Genomic DNA, 17240 nt, shown 5'->3' on the forward strand with positions numbered 1-17240 from the left:
GGCTAGTTTTTTGTATTTTTTAGTAGAGACGGGGTTTCACTGTGTTAGCCAGGATGGTCTCGATCTCCTGACCTCGTGATCCGCCCGTCTCGGCCTCCCAAAGTGCTGGGATTACAGGCTTGAGCCACCGCGCCCGGCCTTTCTTTTCCTTTTTTTTAAGACAGGGTTTCGCTCTGTAGCCCAGGCTGGAGTGCAGTGGCATGATCTTGACTCACTGCAACCTCTGCCTCCTGGGTTCAAGTGATTCTGCTGCCTCAGCCTCCCAAGTAGCTGGGATTACAGGGATATGCCATCACGCCTGGCTAATTGTTTTATATTTTTAGTAGAGCAGTGTTTCTCCATGTTGACCAGGCTAAAAGTAGCTTTATTTCTGCCTCGTTTTGTGTTCAGGTCCCCCATTAGACAGAGGAACCAAGACCAGAATGGGGCAGGGACACTGGCCCATTGATCTCCCAAGCACAGTGAATCTGAATGGTTGTAGAGTTGTGTAATGGATCCCACTGAGGTGATCAGGGCCCAAAGTGGAGGGTGGATGGCCAGGTTTTAACAAAAGAGGGGATAGTAGTTAAGGCTGGGGGTCCAGGACCAGACCCATGGTTTTCAGTATGGTAGAGTCAAGACTGGGCAGCTGGAGGCTGCAGTCTGGGAGCAGAGGAGCAGGAACTTCAGATGAGGAGGAAGAGGAAGAAGAGGAGGAGGAGGAGGGTTCATCTCTCTAGACACAGGTTTGCACCACAAATCTCATCCACTGGGTTCTCAGCAGGCTCTGGGCTGGGTGTGCCCCCACACTCGGAACTCACCAACCCAGCCAGCAACCTGGCAACGGTGGCAGTCCTGCCCGTGTGTGCTGAGGTCCCCATGGTGGCCTTCACGCTGGAGCTGCAGCATGCCTTGCAGGCCATTGGTCAGTGGGGTGAGGGTCATGGGTGGGGGCTGGCCGTGGGTGGGACATTAGTGAGTGAAAGATGTTCGGGTAGGTCATTTGGGGGGTGGAGGGGAACAGGGCCACCGGGGTGGGGTAATGGATATTCTTTTCTGAGTGAGGCCCCAGCCCTGTGGACCATGGTTCCCAGCCTCCCTTCCCCACCTACCCCTAGGTCCGACGCTACTCCTTAACAGTGACATCATCCGGGCACGCCTGGGGGCCTCCGCACTGGATAGGTGTGTGTTGCAGAAGGGAGTGGGTAGGGTGATGGGTGGGCTTGGAGCCTCAAATTCTTTCAGACCTGAGTTCAAGTTCTCGGCTTCCAACCACGGAGCATGCGTCCTACCCGTAGGTCAACGGGGAGTTTCGCAGTGGTGTGAATCTGCCCACCAGGGCACGGACTTCCATGGTGGGGGTTTGGGTGTCTAAGTTCCTCCCAGCAACGGAGCTCTGTGGTCTCGGGGAGCACACTGAACCCAGGCCAGCCCCAGGATGACGCTGCCCTCATCCTACCCTAGCATCCAAGAGTTCCGGCTGTCAGGGTGGCTGGCCCAGCAGGAGGATGCACACCGTATCGTACTTTACCAGACGGACGCCTCGCTGACGCCCTGGACCGTGCGCTGCCTGCGACAGGCCGACTGCATCCTCATCGTGGGCCTGGGGGACCAGGAGCCCACCCTCGGCCAGGTTGGAAGGCTGTGCCCCCTGATTTCACCCGCTTCGGGCCCCATCCCTTGCCCTTCCGTGCCTGCACCAGGCCACGTGTACCCTCGCCGTGGGGGTAGGTGATCAGGGACCCAAGTGTGGCCAGGTGGTAGTGGGGTGGCTAGTGACCTCTGCCGTCCGTCTTCCGCAGCTGGAGCAGATGCTGGAGAACACGGCGGTGCGCGCCCTTAAGCAGCTCGTCCTGCTCCACCGAGAGGAGGGCGCGGGCCCCACGCGCACCGTGGAGTGGCTCAACATGCGCAGCTGGTGCTCGGGGCACCTGCACCTGCGCTGTCCGCGCCGCCTGTTCTCACGCCGCAGCCCTGCCAAGCTGGTGAGGAGCGGGCCGGCCCCCACCTTCCAGGGGCGTGGCTACCAGGCGTGGCTTGGGATATTGGGGCGGGGCCTGGGAGAGTTGAGGACGGGCTCGAAGGTCAGAGTGCCCCTGGGGGATCCGCTGGACCCCGCCCTCATGCTCCTCGGTCGCGGCTATCTCCCCCATCCCAGCATGAGCTCTACGAGAAGGTTTTCTCCAGGCGTGCGGACCGGCACAGCGACTTCTCCCGCTTGGCGAGGGTGCTCACAGGGAACACCATTGCCCTTGTGCTGGGCGGGGGCGGGGCCAGGTGAGGGGCGGGGCTTGCTATCTGGGGGCGGGGCCTGGATATCCGGGGGTGGAGCTTGCTTCCTGGGAGAAACCGTGGGGGCGGGGCTTGCTCCTGGAGGCAGGGCCTGGGTGTCCGAGGGTGGAGCTTCCTCCCGGTGGGAGACCCCGTGGGTAGGGGCGGGTCCTTTGTTCCTTAGCAGTGTGGGAGGTGGGAGGAGGTGGGGGCAGGGGAGTTCCTGCTGCTGGGGCCTAGCGGGTCACTGGGGCCCATTTTCCCGTCAGGGGCTGCTCGCACATCGGAGTGCTAAAGGCATTAGAGGAGGCGGGGGTCCCCGTGGACCTAGTTGGCGGCACGTCCATTGGCTCTTTCATCGGAGCGCTGTACGCGGAGGAGCGCAGCGCCAGCCGCACGAAGCAGCGCGCCCGGGAGTGGGCCAAGGTGTGGTGTTGGGAGGAGGGATTGCGGCACCCCAGGAGTGCCATAAAACCCGTGGCTCCACCCTAATCTGATCCCATGGGGGAGACTCCGGGGTCAGGGTTACCCTTCCTGATTCAAACTGTAAACCCCAGCTGTCCGGACTTTTATAGATATGCTTCTAGAACTCTGGGTAACCATTTTGGGACCTCCTGTTTACTGACCCTAACCCATAACCCCCAACTAGAGCACCCAGGGCCCTTGGTGACCGCTTTGTGAACGGCCTTGGGTGACCACATCATCCCTAAATGCTCCTTTTTTTGTTGTTGTTGAGACTGAGTCTCGCTCTGTCGCCCAGGCTGGAGTGCAGTGGCGCGATCTTGGCTCACTGCAACCTCCACCTCCCAGATTGGAGTGATTTATCCGCCTCAGCCTCCTGAGTAGCTGGAATTACAGGCGCGCCCCACCAGCCCGGCAAATTTTTTTGTATTTTAGTAGAGATGGGGTTTCACCATGATGGCTAGGCTGCTTTCGAACTCCTGGCCTCAAGTAATCTGCCCACCTTGGCCTCCAAAGTGCTGGGATTACCAGCGTGAGCCACTGCACCTGGCCCCTAAGTGCTCCTTGCTCACCCCCTATTGGTGAACCTTATCTGTGACCCCACGTGACTCCTATTTGACCCTGTCTGGCGCCCTTGTCCCTAGAGCATGACTTCAGTGCTGGAACCTGTGTTGGACCTCACGTACCCAGTTACCTCCATGTTCACTGGGTCTGCCTTTAACCGCAGCATCCACCGGGTCTTCCAGGATAAACAGATTGAGGTAGGCCCACCCCGTCCCCTGCCCTGCCTGCCCCTCCTCGAAGGAGTCCCCTGCTCCTCCCCCACCTTGATCCCTGTCCCCGCAGGACCTGTGGCTGCCTTACTTCAACGTGACCACAGATATCACCGCCTCAGCCATGCGAGTCCACAAAGATGGTGGGTGTCCCCGCCCAGCCTGCAGCAACCGCTGACACCACGTGGGGTTGGGGGGATGCTTCCGGGAGGGCCGCTGAACATCTGGGACGTTGTTAACACGAGTGACCGTCCACCCTGGCCCGATCGCCGACCACTAACCGCCACCCACTAATGCCCCGGAGACCCCAGGTACGTCCGTCCTCGGCGGAGGGGAGCAGGGAGACTCGTCGGGCGGCTTACCCCCGTCACGCCATCCCCACAGGCTGTGTGTGGCGTTACATCCGGGCCAGCGCCTCCTACTGCCCCTACCTGCCCCCACTGTGCGACCCCAAGGACGGGCACCTGCTGGTGGATGGGTGCTACGTTAACAACGTCCCAGGTCAGCAAGCCCGCCGGGCTGGCCGGGCCTCCGGAGTGTCTGAGCGTGTCTGTGCGTGTCTGTGTCTGTGTGTCCCACCGCGCAGGCTCCCTGTGGCGGTATGTGCGCGCCAGCATGACGCTATCGGGCTACCTGCCGCCGCTGTGCGACCCCAAGGACGGGCACCTACTCATGGATGGCGGCTACATCAACAACCTGCCAGGCAAGTGGCTGCCCGCACCACCCACACAGGCAAGCACCTCCCGCACCACACACACACACGCATGGGCACACAGACAGGCTCAACGACGGGACACATGCCGAAGCCACCCGTGCAGGGGTGCAGACACACACACACACACATACAGTCACGTGCACAAGATGATACATGGAGGTGCCTGTGGACAGTGACATGTGCAGTTGAAATCTACATCCTGGCCGGGTGCGGTGGCTCAGCCTGGAATCCCAGCACTTTGGGAGGCCTGAGGCAGGCATATTACCTGAGGTCAGGAGTTTGAGATCTGCCTGGCCAACATGGTGAAACCCCGTCTCTACTAAAAAGACAAAAAATTAACTGGACATGGTGGCGGGCACCTGTAATCCCAGCTACTCAGGAGGCTGAGGCAGGAGAATCACTTGAACCCAAGATGCAGAGGTTGCAGTGAGCCGAGGTTGTGCCATTGCACTCCAGCCTGGGTGACAAGACTGAAACTCTGACTCAAAGAAAAAAAAAAGAAATCTACATCTACCTCCTGGCGTGCTGTGTTAAGCACAAGTGGATGTACGTACAAGAGGGACAGGTGCCCATGTCCACAAGCACATCAGGGGACATGCAGGTGGAATGCAACATTCATATGTGTGCACACTGGCTACACACCCACATGCTTTCTCTCAGGGGCAGGTAGAGCTCACACACATGTGTACACACAGGTACATGTGCACAGATGAACACGTGTGTCAGTGAAATAGGGCATTTGCCTATGTATACCAGTCTGTCCCACTTGTCCTTCACGTTCCCTCAAACATGCAGGGATGTGCACACACATAGATAGGATGCGGCACCTCTGACTAAGTTAAGCCATGCCTGCCACCTTTATGGGTGCGGGTGAGAGGTGGGCAGGTACACAACTTAAAATTTCACACCCCAGAAGTGTGCATACACGAATAGACATGTACGCTAGCTGCACACATACTCACAATCTTATAGGACGGGATGGGCAAACTATGGCCCACAGGCTGAATCCTGCCCTCTGTTTGACTGTATAAATAAAGCTTTATTGAGCTGGGCACAGTGGCTCACGCCTGTAATCCCCGCACTTTGGGAGGCTGAGGCGGGTGGATCACTTGAGGTCAGGGGTTCGAGGCCAGCCTGGCCAACATGGTGAAAACTCGGTTTCTACTAAAAATACAAAAATTAGCCGGGTATAGTGGTGTGTGCCTCTAATCCCAGCTACTCGGGAGGCTGAGGCAAGAGAGTTGCTTGAACCCAGGAGGTGGAGGTTGCACTGAGCCCAGATCGTACACTGCACTCCAGCCTGGGTGACAGAGTGAGACTCTCTCAAAAAATAAAACAAAGCCTCCCCACACCTGACCCCACTCCTCAACTTCAGTTGCATCATTTCTATTCCCTGTACATGACAGCATGTTGTTTTCATGTGTGGGGTTTGTTTTTTTTTTTTTTTTTTCGTGATCATTTGTATATGGCGTCTGTGGGACTGGGTTGCACATCTGTGCCCCCTGCCCCTGAGAGGAGCAGCCCGCTGACCCCTCTGACCCCACAGCGGACATCGCCCGCAGCATGGGTGCCAAAACGGTCATCGCCATCGACGTGGGGAGCCAGGACGAGACGGACCTCAGCACCTACGGGGACAGCCTGTCTGGCTGGTGGCTGCTGTGGAAGCGGCTGAATCCCTGGGCGGACAAGGTGAAGGTTCCAGACATGGCTGAAATCCAGTCCCGCCTGGCCTACGTGTCCTGCGTGCGGCAGCTAGAGGTTGTCAAGTCCAGCTCCTACTGCGAGTACCTGCGCCCGCCCATCGACTGCTTCAAGACCATGGACTTCGGGAAGTTCGACCAGATCTATGTGAGTGGGCAGGAGTGGCATGGCGCCTGCATAGGTGGTCCAGCAAAGCTTTGCTACTTAAAGCTCAGAGCAGTGTGAGGGGGAGGAATCCAGGAGGGGGAGGAATCCGGGAGAAATCCAGGAATCCTATCTGGAATCTGTGGAAAACAGATCAGTGATCAATTAGTGATGTCTGCAGGGGATGTGGTGGGGGTGTGGCTGTGCATGTGCTGTGTATGAACTTTCTCTTTATGGGCCAACTGTCCCCCCGGAAGCACTGTATAGTGATTTCTAATACCATTTCTGCCTTGGCGGGAATGAGAATAGTGATGAAGTAGTAATGTCTGCCACAGGTCCAGGAGAGGGATGTAGCGGTGTGTGTGTTATGTGCCACCGACCCTGAAAAATGTGCCATAGCCCAAGCCAATTGAAACTGATCAGGGGGCCAGACATGGTGGCTCATGCCTGTAATCCCAGCACCTTGGGAAGCTGAGGTGGGAGGATTGCTTGAAGCCAGAAGTTCAAGACCAACCTGGGCAACATAGCAAAACTCCATCTCTACAAAGATTAAAAATAAAAAATTAGCTAGATGTGGTTGTGCACGCCTGTCACCCCAGCTACTCGGGGGACTAAAGTGGGAGGATCACTTGAGCCCAGGAGTTCGAAGCTGCAGTGAGCTATGATTGTATCACTGCACTCCAGCCTGGGAGACAGAGCAAAACTCCGTCTCTAAGAAAAAGAAAGGGTCAGGTACAGTGGCTCATGCATGTAATCCCAGCATTTTGGGAGGCCGAGGTGGGCAGATCACTTGAAGTCTGGAGTTTAAGACCAGCCTGGTCGGCCAGGCGCGGTGGCTCAAGCCTGTAATCCCAGCACTTTGGGAGGCCGAGACGGGCGGATCACAAGGTCAGGAGATCGAGACCATCCTGGCTAACCCGGTGAAACCCCGTCTCTACTAAAAAATACAAAAAACTAGCCGGGCGAGGTGGCGGGCGCCTGTAGTCCCAGCTACTCTGGAGGCTGAGGCCGGAGAATGGCGTGAACCCGGGAGGCGGAGCTTGCAGTGAGCTGAGATCCCGCCACTGCACTCCAGCCTGGGCGACAGAGCGAGACTCCGTCTCAAAAAAAAAAAAAAAAAAAGACCAGCCTGGTCAAAAAGGTGAAACCTCGTCTCTACTAAATATACAAAAAGTAGCCGGGTGTGGTGGCGCATACCTATAGTCCCAGCTGCTTGAGAGGCTGCAGCAGGAGAAATCTCTTGAACCTGGGAGGCAGTGGTTGCAGTGAGCCAAGATTGTGCCACTGCACTCCAGCCTGGGTGACAGAGTGAGACTCTGTCTCAAAAAATAATATTAATTTAAAAAATTAAAGATAAAAATAATTTTTAAAAATTTTAAAAAAGAAAAATTGATCAGTAGCTGCAGCCCAGAAGCCCTGAGTCTGAGAAGAAATATGTGATGTCCCTTGGGGGCTCACTGGGATACCATGCCATGAGAAATTCAAGATGTTTGCTGTGGGCTTGGGAGATGGCAATATCCGCAGATGTACTGCCTGTTTGCAGACTTCAAAATAAGCTCACATATCACCAGTTTGTGTTATTTGCTACCCAACACCCTGCATGGGGCTGAGTGGGAAAGAACATGGAGAGATTGATTGGTAATGTCTGTCAAGCGCAGGACAGGGGATATGTGGGAGAGTGTGCTATGTGCAGCTGACTCTGAAATAGGTTGAGTCTCAAATGCCAATTCCCCCAGAGCATCAGGCTTTTAAGGGGCCAGAGAAGGGGCAGACAGAGTGGGGACAAGCAAAACGGAGTTGCAGACATGGACCCAGCCCCTCACTTCCCGCAGGATGTGGGCTACCAGTACGGGAAGGCAGTGTTTGGAGGCTGGAGCCGTGGCAACGTCATTGAGAAAATGCTCACAGACCGGCGGTCTGCAGACCTTAATGAGAGCCGCCGTGCAGATGTAAGCCTGTGATGCCCCCAGGGCCACTCTGACTCCAGTGATTCCAGAACCTAAGCCCCCTTAAAGTCTCCCCCAAACCTCAGATGACCCCATATATCCCTGGGTTTTGCTGAGCTCTCAGACCTCCACTGACTTCAGAGAGTTCCCACCCTAGGATCTCCTCTGAGCCCCCAGTGGACCACTAGGCCCCCCAGGGGCCCCAAGACTCTGTGGGCCCCCCCAGGAGCCTCACCAATGTCACCCCACAGGTGCTTGCCTTCCCAAGCTCTGGCTTCACCGACTTGGCAGAGATCGTGTCCCGGATTGAGCCCCCCACAAGCTATGTCTCCGATGGCTGTGCTGACGGTGAGGGGCCCAGGGGACCCCCAAGAGGGAGGGGAGTGGCTGGAGATGACAGGCCAGCCCTGATCCCCTCACCCATGCCCTGCTTTCCGAATCCAGGAGAGGAGTCAGATTGTCTGACAGAGTATGAGGAGGACGCCGGACCCGACTGCTCGAGGGATGAAGGGGGGTCCCCGGAGGGCGCAAGCCCCAGCACTGCCTCTGAGATGGTGAGAGTGGGGAGCCCAGGGTCCCCTCACATCCCCCAGAGAGTCATGAATACAGTTGGAGGGGTGTATTTGAGATGCTGGGTGCTGGCTGACATGTGCGCAGTGACATATCAGTGTCCCGTGCTGGGTGACGTGTATGTGACCTGTCCCTGCAGGAGGAGGAGAAGTCGATTCTCCGGCACCGACACTGTCTGCCCCAGGAGCCGCCCGGCTCAACCACAGATGCCTGAGGACCTCGCCAGGGGTCACCCCTTTCCCCCCACCCCTGGACTGGGCTGGGGATGGCCCTGTGGGGGTAGCTCACTCCCCTCCTGCTGCTATGCCTTGACCCCCGGGGCTCACACACTGGACCGACCTGCCCTGAGCGGGGATGCCGTGTTGCACTGATGACTTGACCAGTCCCCTCCCCCAATAAACTCACCTCTTGGAAATGACCTCCTGTCGTCTTTAGGTTGGGGAGCCACCTTCTGTGCTCAGGGTGGCTGGGGCTGGGGTCTGACACCACCTGGTGCTTGCCCCCCACAGGAAGTGCCTTTCTAGAATCCACACGGGGCCCCACTAGGTTCTTGTCCCCACTCTGCCCCTTCTCTGGCTCTCAGAAGCCAGTGCTGACTCCAGACCACAGGGCCAAACATTCCATGCCACCCTCCCCGGCTCACAGGTGTTCTTGGAGGCCCGATGTGGCATCCCTCAATTTCTTTTTTCTTTTTTTCCTTTGAGACAGAGTCTCACTCTGTCACCCAGGCTGGAGTACAGTGGCATGATCTCCGCTCACTGCAACCTCCGCCTCCCGGGTTCAAGCGATTCTCCTGCCTCAGCCTCCTGAGTAGCTGGGATTACAGGCAGCCACAACCATGCCCAGCTAAATTTTGTGGGGTTTTGGGTTTTTTGTTTGTTTGTTTGTTTTGTTTTTTTTGTTTTTTTAATTTTTGAGACAATGTCTCTTTCTGTTGCCTAGGCTGCAGTGCAGTGATGCAATCTCAGCTTATTGCAGCCTCCCGCTCCTGGATTCAAGCGATTCTCATGCCTCAGCCTTCCAGATAGCTGGGGCCACAGGCGAGCACTACCATGCCTGGCTAATTTTTGTATTTTTCTTAGAGATGGGGTTTCACCATGTTGGCCAGGCTGGTCTCAAACTCCTGGCCTCAAGCCATCCACCTGCCTCAGCCTTCCAAAGTGCTGGGAATACAGGCATGTGCCACCACACCTGGCCTTAATTTTTGTATTTTTAGTAGAGACGGGGTTTCACCATGTTGCCCAGGCTGGTCTCAAACTCCTGACCTGAAGTGATACGCCCACCTTGGCCTCCTAAAGTGCTGGGATTACAGATGTGAGCCGCCTTGACCGGCCAGAACTGTTTTCGTTTTTATGACTGAATAATATTCCGTTGTGTGAATGGACCACGTGGTGTTTATCGGTTCGTATGTTGGACACTTGAGTTGCTTCCACCTTTTGGCTATGGTGACTCATGCTGCTGTGAACACAGGTGTACAACTATCGGGATCCCTGCTTTCAGTTTCCTTGGCTAGATGCCCAGGAGTGGAATTGTTGGGTTATATGGAGATTCTGTGTTGAATTGAGGAAACGCCAAACTTTTCCATAGCGGCTGCACGGTTCTACATTCCCACCGACTGTCAGTGCCTCGAACTGTCAGCACCATGGACAGGGATGGTGCTGTCCGAGGTGCTGCCGACGCCCCCTCTGTGTCTTTCCCTCCAAGCCCCCCGATATCCCTGCGCCCTCCAGATCTCTGGGTTTTGAGGGTGGAGGGGGACATTAAGGGGAAAGTTCAGTCCACAGTTCGGCACCTACTGGTGTCTGCATCTTAACTGGCTCTCCTTCCCCCCTGGCTCACGAGGCTCCAGTTGTACCAGGCTTTATTCTATTCCTCAAATTCTCCATCGATTCCTGGCTCAAAGCCCGGAATTGGGCTTTTTACTCCCTGTGTAGCTGACTAACCCTGTCCTCAATTGTCACCTCTTCAGACTGTGTACAGTAACTTCCCTGTCCCTGTTGGCCCCGTCTCCTCGCCTTTAAAGCACTTCATTAGTCATCGTTGCTTCACTTGTTTTTATTGTTTTAGTTGTTTATTATTACTATTATTATTATTATTTTGAGACAAGATCCCACTGTGTCACCCAGGCTGGAGTGTGGTGGTGCGATCACAGCCCACTGCAGCTTTGACCTCCCGAGCTCAAGTGATCCTTCCGCCTCAACCTCCTGAGTAGCTGGGACTACACGCGTGAGTCACCACACCCAGCTAGTTATTATTATTATTTTTTTTGTTGAGATGGGAGTCTCACTATATTGTCCAGGCTGGTCTCAAACTTCTGGCCTCAAGCGATCTGCCTGTCTTGGCCTCCCAAAAGTGATCGGATTACAGGTATAAAACTTTTTTTTTTTTTTTTTGAGACAAAATTTCACTCTGTTGCCCAGGATGGAGTGCAGTGGTGCCATCTCGGCTCACTGCAACCTCTGCCTCCTGAGTTCAAGCTACTCTACCTCAGCCTCCCAAGTTGCTGGGATTACAGGCACCCACCACCACACCTGGCTAATTTTTATATTTTTAATAGAGACCGGGTTTCACCATGTTGCCCATGCTGGTCTCTGACTCCTGACCTCAGGTGATCTGCCTGCCTCAGCCTCCCAAAGTGCTAGGATTACAGGTGTGAGCCACCACACCTGGCCTAAAGTTTTTAATTAACTATTTATTTATTTATTTATTTATTTATTTATTTATTTATTTGAGACAGGATCTTGCTCTTTTGCCCAGGCTGGAGTGCAGTGCTGCAGTCATAGCTCACTGCAGCCTCAACCTCCCAGGCTCAAGCGATGCTCCCACCTCAGCCTGCCGAGTAGCTGGGACTACAGGCGTGTGCCACCAGGCTTGGCTAATTTTTAAACTTTTTTTTTTGTTAGAGACAAGTGTCTCGCTATGTTGTCCAGGCTGTTCTCAAATTCCAGGGTTCAATTAATCCTCCTGCCTCAGCCACCCAAAGTGCTGGGATTACAGTCATAAGCCACCATGCCAGGCCTCACTTACTTACTTGTTTCTCATCTGTCTCTACAAGACACACTTAAATATAAGTTCCATCACTGGAAGAACCTTGCATAGAACAGCACCTGGCTCAGGGTAGGTGCTCAGTAAATGTTGAATGATATCGAGCTCCAGAGACGCAGCAAAGATTCCTGAGATAACTCCCACCCCCCCCCCTCTTTTTCTGAGGTAGGGTCTGGTTCTGTTGCCCGCCCTGGAGTGCAATGGTGCCATCTCAGCTCACTGCAACTACTCCCAGGCTTAAACCATCCTCCCACCTCAGCCTCACTAGTAGCTGGGACCACAGGCACACGCCACCACACCTGGCTTAATTTTTGTATTTTTGATAGAGACAAGGTTTTGCCATATTGCCCAGGCTGGTGTTGAACTCTTGGACTCAAGCAATCCGCCCACCTTGGCCTCCCAAAGTACTGAGACTACAGGCATGAGCCACCCCACCCGGTCAACAATACATTTTTCTTGCTGAAGTCACTGTATCTGTGGAACTTTGTTACAGCAAATCCTAGCAAACTAACATAGAAGCCCTTGGCTAGACTCAGCTGCCATGATGTGGACGGTGTAATGGATCAGTCAGGACAAGTCAGGTTATGCCACTGTAACAAATCACACCAAAGTCTTGAGGGGACAAAAATAATACAAAAGTAATTCCTGAGCTGGGTGCAGTGGCTCACGCCTATAGTCCCAGCTAGTTGGGAGGCTGAGGCAGGAGGATTGCTTGAGCCCAGGAGTTTGAGACCAGCCTGGGAAACATAGCAAGACCTCATCTCTAAAAAAACTTTTTAAAATCAGCTGAGCAGAGTGGCATGCACCTGTAGGCTTGGCTACTTGGGAGGTCGAAGCAGGAGAATCACTTGAGCCTGAGAATTCAAGGCTGCAGTGAGCTGTGATTTCACCACTGCACTCCAGTCTGGGTGGCAGAGTGAGACTCTGTCTCTAAAACAAAAGTAGTCACTATCTGGAATGTTTTGGGTCACTGTAACTGAGGCAAGACATCTCTGGAAGGCCTCATCCCCATAATTAAATACCATGGTTCAAAAATGATACAATATTTTAATCTCACTGCTCATTGCTCAGAAAAAGTTACATGTTTCTACCCAACCGTATGTAAGTGGCCAGGAAAAAGCCCTCCCAGAAGAGAGAGCATTGGAAATATTTGGTGATCATCACGAATGATCAACAGGCTGGGTGCAGTAGCTCACACCTGTAATCCAAGCACTTTGAGAAGCAGAGGCGGGGAGATCGCTTGAGCTCAGTAGTTCGACATCAGCCTGGGCAACATGGCAAAACCCCATCTCTACCAGAAATACAAAAAATTAGCCAGGCATAGTGGTGTGAGCCTGAAATCCCAGATCCTAGGGAGGCTGAGGTAGGAGGATCACTTGAGCCCAGGGGGGTCTAGGCTGCAGTGAGCCACGATCATGCCACTGCACTCTAGCCTGGGCAATAGGGCGAGACCCTGTCTCAAAAAATAAAAACAAACAAAAAACGAACTATTGACTAACAGAGTTGGAACTGAGCCTGGACTGGACGTTCCTGAACTCTCTAGGCTACCCTTCTCTGGCTCCAGAGCTTGAGACTCAACTAGTGCCAAGAAATTTTGAGGTTCCAGTGAGGACCTAGGTTCAGGGTCAGGGAACCTGTCCTGCAATGCACAGGAGTTGGCCACGAGGTATGGACTCAAGAGACTGATAGAGTCAAATTCACGAGAGTGTTTTCTCTCTCTCTCTCTCTCTCCCCCACTCCCCCTCTCCCTCTCCTTTTCCCTCACCCTCTCCCCTCTCCTCTTTTTCTGTCTTTCTCTGACAGTCTCTCTCTGTTGCCCAGGCTGCAGTGCAGTGGTGTGATCTCACCTTACTGCAACCTCTACCCCGTGGGCTCAAGTGATTCTCCTGCCTCAGCCTCCTGAATAGCTGAGATAACAGGCGCATGCCACCATGCCCAGCTAATTTTCTTTTTAATTCTTAGCAGAGATGGGGTTTTGCCATGTTGGCCAGGCTGATCTTGAACTCCTAACCTCAAGAGATCTGCCTGCCTTGGCCTCCCAAAATGCTGGGATTACAGGCGTGAGCCACCATACCCAGCCTCTTGGTGTGTTTGTTGTCCAGTCTCTGGAAATGGCTAAGTAGAGGCTGGACAAGGAAGAACCAACCTGGTCAGGCTGTAGGACATCTTTCGGCCTCCCCGGCCCAGTGCAGTGGCTCATACCTATAATCCCAACACTTTGGGAGGCCAAGGCAGGAGGATTGCTTGAGGCCAGGGGTTCAAGACCAGCCTGGATGACATAACAAGACTCTGACTCTATGAAAAATATTAAAATTAGCTGAGTGTGGTCGTGCGCTTCTGTAGTCCCAGCTACTTGGGAGGCTAAAGTTAGAGGATCGCTTGAGCCCAGGAGTTAGAGGCTGCAGTGAGCTATAATTGCACTCCAGCCTGGGCAACAGAGTAAAAATAATATTTTATAAAATATTTTATAAAAATAATATTATTAATAATAAGTTTAGGCCAGGCACAGTGGCTCATGCCTGTAATCCCAGCACTTTGGGAGGCCAAGGTGGGTAGGTCACTTGAGGCCAGGAGTTGGAGACCAGCCTGGCCAACATGGTGAAAGCCCTTCTGTACTAAAAATACAAAAATTAGCTGGGCACAGTGGTGCACACCTGTAATCCCAGATTTTTGTGAGGCTGAGGCACAAGAATTGCTTGAACCTGGGAGGCAGAGATTACAATGAGCCGAGATCACTCCACTGCACTCCAGCCTAGGTGACAGAGTAAGCCTCTATCTCAAAAAATAAATAAACAAATTAAAAACAAATAAAAGTCTGGGCGTGGCCACTCACACATGTAATCCCAGCACTTTGGGAGGCTAAGGTGGGAGGATCGCTTGAACCCAGGAGTTTGAGGCTGCAGTGAGCTATTATCACACCACTCCACTCCAGCCTGGGTGACAGAGCAAGACCCTATCTCTGAAACAAAAATAAAAACAAAAAAAGCAAAAATCAGGGAATTTTCCTTTCCTTCTTTATTGCCAGAAAGAAAAAAAAAAAAAAAATCAGGGTGCTAGATTTGCACACACTGGCAGGTTCTGCCCATTGCCAGCTAGCTGACCTTGGGCTTCCTTTCCCCCATTCTCCAATTCATCACCTGTGTATTCTACCTAATTTTAGTCCTAATGGGTTGCTTTGTAATTTATTTTTATTTTTTTATTTTTTTGAGATGGAGTTTTGCTCTTATCGCCCAGGCTTGAGTGCAATGGCATGATCTCAGCTCACCGCAACCTCCATCTCAGCTCACCGCAACCTCTGCCTCTGGAGTTCCAGCGATTCTCCTGCCTCAGCCTCCCAAGTAGCTGGGATTATAGGCAGGCGCCACCACACTTGGCTAATTTTGCATTTTTAGTAGAGACCGGTTTCTCCATGTTGGTGAGGCTGGTCTCGAACTCCCAACCTCAGGCGATCCTCCCACTTTGGCCCCCCAAAGTGCTGGGATTACAGGTGTGAACCACTACGCCCAGCCTGTGATTTAAATAAAAGGAAACAGCCTGGGCACGGTGGCTCACACCTGTAATCCCAGCACTTTGGGAGGCTGAAGTGGGAGGATCGCCTGAGGTTGGGAGTTTGAAACCAGCCTGGGTAACATAGTGAGACCCCCATCTCTAATAAAGAATAATACATGAATAATAAAATAAAATAGGCCAGGCATGGTGGCTCTGGCCTGTAACCCCAGCACTTTGGGAGGCCAAGGCGGGTGGATCACCTGAGGTCAGGAGTTCGAGACCAGCCTGGCCAACATGGTGAAACCCTGTCTCTACCAAAAATACAAAAATTAGCCAGGCGTGGTGGTTCACGCCTGTAATCCCAGCTACTTGGGAGGCTGAGGCAGAAGAATTGCTTGAATGCAGGAGGCAGAGGTTGCAGTGAGCCTAAGATCACACCACTGCACTCCAGCCTGGACGACAGAGCAAGATACAGTCTCAAAAAAAAATTAATGATAAAACAAAACAGAGCTCCTTGCAGGAGGAAACTCACGCACACACCTACCTGAACCGGCTTCTTACTTTTCTGCCACCAGGGGGCGATCCTGCTATGGCGTTCAGGCATCTGGCTCCGGGGTGGAGCTTTGCGGACTAGGGGAGGGTTAAGCATCGAGTGGCTGTGGACTGACTTCTTACTTTTTTTTTTATTTTTTTTGGTCCTTTAGAATTAACATTTATTGGAAAGGACGGGAGGGGAGGGAGTACTGTTCTCACTATAAAATCATTACCTGTGTGCTTCGGCCGGGTGCATTGGCTCATGCCTGTAATCCCAGCACTTTGGGAGGCCGAGGCAGGTGGATCACTTGAGGTCAGGAGTTCAAGACCAGCCTGGCCAACAAGATGAAACCCCCTCTCTACTAAAAATACAAAAATGTAGCTGGGCATGGTGGTGGGCGCCTGTGATCCTAGCTACTTGGGAGGCTGAGGCAGGAGAATCGCTTGAACCCAGGAGGTGGAGGTTGCAATGATCTGAGATCGCACCACTGCACTCCAGCCTGGGTGACAGAGCAAGACTCCATCTCAAACAAACAAACAAATTATTTTTTTTTTTTTTTGAGACAGAGTCTCGCTCTGTCGCCCAGGCTGGAGTGCAGTGGCCGGATCTCGGCTCACTGCAAGCTCCGCCTCCTGGGTTTACGCCATTCTCCTGCCTCAGCCTCCCGAGTAGCTGGGACTACAGGCGCCCGCCACCTCGCCCAGCTAGTTTTTTGTATTTTTAGTAGAGACGGGGTTTCACCGTGTTCGCCAGGATGGTCTCGATCTCCTGACCTCGTGATCCGCCCGTCTCGGCCTCCCAAAGTGCTGGGATTACAGGCTTGAGCCACCGCGCCCGGCCACAAATTATTACTTGTGTGCTTAGAACAAATTTAAAAAACAAATGCAACATAAACATAAAGGTAATGTTTATGTTCATTCCTTTGGAAATATATGTTCATTAGAACATTAGGAAAGCAGAGTCTTAAAAAAAGAAAAGATCATAGGAATTCCACCGCCTGGACGTGAACACTGCTAATACTAATACTCTCTTCTTTTATCCCAATTTCCTTTCTTTTGTTTTGTTTTGTTCTGTTTTGTTTTTTGAGACAAAGCCTCACTCTGTCACCCAGGCTGGTGTACAGTGGTAAAATCTCGGCTCACTGCAACCTCTGCCTCCCGGGTTCAAGCGATTCTCCTGTCTCAGTCTCCTGAGTAGCTGGGATTACAGGTGCCCACCACCACGCCCAGCTAATTTTTGTATTTTTAGTAGAGACAGGGTGTCACCATGTTGGCCGGGCTGGTCTTGAACTCCTGACCTCAGGTGATCTGCCCACCTCGGCCTCCCAAAGCAATGGGATTACAGGCGTGAGCCACCACGCACGGCCCAGAGTCAGTTTTTTCTTCTGCAATCAATTTAAATGTCCTAGATTTGCTTTTACTGCAAGTCAGTGCCTTGAAAGAAAAGATGAGCGCGTTGATGACATGAAAATGTGCTAAACAAAGACAGAAGACAAAGCCAATAGCCTGGAAGGAAATATTTGTCACATAAATTAGGCAGATGATGGAGCTTTGTTCACGTTTATTGAACACTTACTATTATATATACCAGCCATTGTTTGGGGGGGTTAT

At 53.1% G+C, this 17240-nt stretch overlaps 1 protein-coding gene across 1 annotated transcript in view; it reads left to right on the plus strand.

The window, feature by feature from the left end:
* Positions 1-8976, plus strand: part of PNPLA6 (patatin like phospholipase domain containing 6) — a 24672-nt gene extending 15696 nt beyond the window's left edge. Inside the window, exons 7-20 of the mRNA XM_025367821.1 lie at positions 726-904; positions 1098-1161; positions 1444-1612; positions 1782-1964; positions 2138-2256; positions 2520-2676; positions 3357-3473; positions 3559-3628; positions 4072-4188; positions 5747-6048; positions 7878-7994; positions 8243-8339; positions 8436-8545; positions 8701-8976. Of these exons, the coding sequence (XP_025223606.1) occupies positions 726-904; positions 1098-1161; positions 1444-1612; positions 1782-1964; positions 2138-2256; positions 2520-2676; positions 3357-3473; positions 3559-3628; positions 4072-4188; positions 5747-6048; positions 7878-7994; positions 8243-8339; positions 8436-8545; positions 8701-8775 (1876 nt within the window). The 3' untranslated portion in view covers positions 8776-8976. The remainder of the gene's footprint in view (positions 1-725; positions 905-1097; positions 1162-1443; positions 1613-1781; positions 1965-2137; positions 2257-2519; positions 2677-3356; positions 3474-3558; positions 3629-4071; positions 4189-5746; positions 6049-7877; positions 7995-8242; positions 8340-8435; positions 8546-8700) is intronic.
* The last annotated feature ends 8264 nt before the right edge of the window (positions 8977-17240 follow it).

The sequence above is a fragment of the Theropithecus gelada genome, chromosome 19, assembly GCF_003255815.1.
Source record: "Theropithecus gelada isolate Dixy chromosome 19, Tgel_1.0, whole genome shotgun sequence".
Classification (NCBI taxonomy): Eukaryota; Metazoa; Chordata; class Mammalia; order Primates; family Cercopithecidae; genus Theropithecus; species Theropithecus gelada.